The sequence below is a fragment of the Protobothrops mucrosquamatus genome, unplaced genomic scaffold, assembly GCF_001527695.2.
Source record: "Protobothrops mucrosquamatus isolate PMUCROS unplaced genomic scaffold, P.Mucros_1.0 scaffold2559, whole genome shotgun sequence".
NCBI classification, from domain to species: domain Eukaryota; kingdom Metazoa; phylum Chordata; class Lepidosauria; order Squamata; family Viperidae; genus Protobothrops; species Protobothrops mucrosquamatus.
In genome coordinates, this window is record NW_015388619.1 from 81,354 (window position 1) to 84,667 (window position 3,314).

Consider the following 3,314-nt stretch of genomic DNA (forward strand, 5'->3'; position numbering starts at 1 on the left):
TCTCTTCTTGGATTAAAAAAAAGAGGGGAATGTCATTCTTAATTGCACATGGACTGTTTGATTCGCTTTTAAAAATCAACACTTCTGTTTTGAATATGTTTTGATTTGGCCCGTCTTAACAGTTTTTGTAAACATCTCATAATACTCCTTGGCTGGTACAAGGGCATTTTATTGCTTCAGGATGCGGGAGAGAAATACAGTGTATAGTGTTGTATTCTGTTTTAGTTCAATATACCATAACACATTTCATTCTATTTTTGTGTCTTAGCCCAATGTGATATAGACAATATCAGTTTCATTTTGTTTCTTGGCACATGGTGATCACCATTAATAATAAATATACCACTATTTAAAAATTATCAAGCAATCGCCATCATCAAGAGCTAATGAATATCACTTAACATGCCAAAAAGTTGTTTGATTTATGATAGCAGTTCTAAGTTTAGAAGTCTTTTTAGAACTTTTCTAAAGTTAAGACTAATTTGCATTGATTGACTTTTTTCCCCTCACAGCAGTTACTAGGAGAACTCTCTGAGGTAATTCAGATTGCTTGAAATGACAAATGATTTTTAAAAGATTTGGGGAAGAGTGTTAATTAAGTGTGTTGGACTTCTTGATATTTTGTTTTCTGTCTCCACCCAAATCAATGTCTTGTCACTTACAATCAAACCTATCCTATTCCTATACTTCAGGGAAAGCATTGGTAGGCAGAGCACATAAAAGAAATAAGAAGTCATAAGCCAAAACCGTTCCGTTCATGACACGAGTAAAAGAAAATGAATCACAGCTAAAACTAGTTTACACCAACACTAGGATCTATGACAATTTGCCATGGCCAACTCACTTCCGGACAAATCGCCATGGCCAACTTGGTGCAGGACATCTTCCTGCGGGATAAGAGTTGTACTAATATTAAAGAAATGGTGGAATAGAATCATTAAAGAAAGGATGCCAAAGGAGTGGCAGGATGAAATGTAAATGGCAAAAATTAAAAGCTTTTTTTATTTATTTTAAACTAGCTGTATCCAGCCACGTGTTGCTGTGGCTCAGTCTGGTAAAAGCGTGTGTTGCTTTTACGTCCAACAGATGGTGCTGTTTTTCAAAAAAAGCATGTTTTTACCTGTCACAGGTGTGACATCTATATAATATAAGTATATAAAAACACGCGCGTATTCGAATGCAACGTTGTGTCAAAATTTCAAAGCAATCGGTGAAGAACTTTCGGAGATTTAAGATTTTGAACAAACAAACATTTACATTTTTATTTATATAGATAATTAAACAGAAGTTGTCCTGCAGCAAGTTGGCTGTGGTGAGTTGGCTGTGGCAAATTGTCCCATTCCGCCAACACTATTCACTCTATCAATAGAAGAGAGTTTTGTAGCTCAGGGATGCAGGGTCCTTAGTGTTCTCACAGCTAGGTTGTTTTCTTGCAGATTCATTACCCAACTAGGTAACATCATCAATGGTGGAAAGGAGTGGGGTTTAGATATTCTTTATCTCTGACCATCCTAGACCAGTGGTGGCAAACCTATGGCACTCGTGCCAGAGTCGGCACTCAGAGCCCTCTCTGTGGGCATGTGTGCCGTCGCCCAAGCCCCACCTCCCCCCGCGGCCCCCTCCTCACCAGCAGCCCCCCAGAGGAGAGTTGTCGCTGGGCGCGCCCCGCACAGAGCAGCACAGCCAAGCACATGGCAGCTGGGCAGCAGGGACAAAACTCCACCCTCGCACCCTGTCGCATGCAGATGATGCATTGGGGTGCAGGTGGAGGGCGTGGCCAACATGGCGCTGCAGGACCACCTGGGCGATCTGTGGCAGGCTGTGGAGGTGGTGGGTGGCCCTGCAGGCAGGCGGGGCAGGGGACGGAGCGGGGTTGGGGCACTCGGTCTCTAAACTTGGTCCTAGACCAAGTTAAGCTAAGTCCAAAATTGCTAGAGATATTCCTAGAAGCCTGGCACTCAAACAAATCAGCCATCAACTGACACATAGAGATAAACAACATCTACATACCATTCAAAAGAGATAATCAAAAGGCTAAGAGACCACAACACCTCCTGACTAGCAATCCACAACCAGATAATGCCAAGCAGTCAACAACACCCCAGTCAAGGAATTACCGACTTAGTAAACAACAGCCTAATCAAGCAACTGCCAAGAACACTCCCACCAATATTGACAAGGCAAACCACTGTATATAAATAGAGGACAAACCCCACTTCCTTCTAGTGCTGATAAAGTTACCTATTTGGGTAATGAAATGTCTTCAAAAAAAAAAAAAACCATGCTCAGAGATCACCAAGGTCCCCACACTATTCACTCTCCTTCTCCATACCTTTTTATCCTACACAACTATTTTACATTTCACCATATCCATACTCTACTTTCTTTATGGCAATTTTCCAATTCCGGTCTTTGAGTCCTAAATGGAAGTGAACATATGAAATTGCCAAACACTTACATAATTATTCTCTGTTCGTGACAAAGAAATTTGATACTGTTATGTGCTTGGAGTTATAGCCTGGTTTGTTTGTAAGGACCTTTTAAATTGTCTATTCTTTCCTTTTTTCTTAAAAATAGGGGGGTGTTTAGGAAACTGTGGACAGCTTGGGCTTCATGATTTCATTTCTTTGCCTTCCCTTGAAATTTGTAGAAATGAGTGTGCACCTTATTGTGTTCCTCTAGACGGGATGGTTGAAACAGCAAACATCTGCTTGAAAAAATGCAGATTTTTTTCCAAAAGATTTTGAATTAATTCCCTCCACCCCCACTTTGGTAAATGAATCTTCCCTTCTTTTGTACAGAAACAGAGGACGGAGTTTTCTCCAAAGCAACCAGATCCCACGCCGGCTGCTCCTTCACCACCCCAGATGCCGCTTCCGGTCCCTCTCCCTCCCTGCGTCCCGGCTCCTGTCCCCGTTCCAGTGCCAAAGGTCCCGGGGGCCATCAGCCGCCAGAGCAGCACATCAAGCGATGGTGGCCGAGATGCCCAGAGGCAAAAACTGCCACCTGTTGACCGTGAGTTTCTCTCTCCAGGTGCATCTTTGTTTCTTTCAGAATAACTGAATAACAGAGTTGGAAGGGACCCTGGAGGCCTTCTAGTCCAACCCCCTGCTCAAGCAGGAAACCTTAAACCATTTCAAACAAATGATATCTAATCTCTTCTTAAAAACCTCCATTGTTGGAGCAACCACAACTTCTGGAGGCAGGTCGTTCCACTGATGATAGAGAGAGAGGTCTCTATCATCAGAGGACAGAAGGGAGGGAAATTCCTTGTCTTTCAAGCAAGGAATCTCCTCCCTCCCTCCCCCTCCCTC

At 42.8% G+C, this 3,314-nt stretch overlaps 1 protein-coding gene across 1 annotated transcript in view; it reads left to right on the forward strand.

Annotated features, from left to right (window-relative positions):
- EPS8 (epidermal growth factor receptor pathway substrate 8) overlaps positions 1–3,314 on the forward strand; it is an 82,566-nt gene that overhangs the window by 65,586 nt on the left and 13,666 nt on the right. Inside the window, exon 17 of the mRNA XM_029285939.1 lies at positions 2,802–3,015. Coding sequence (XP_029141772.1) covers positions 2,802–3,015 — 214 coding nt within the window. The remainder of the gene's footprint in view (positions 1–2,801; positions 3,016–3,314) is intronic.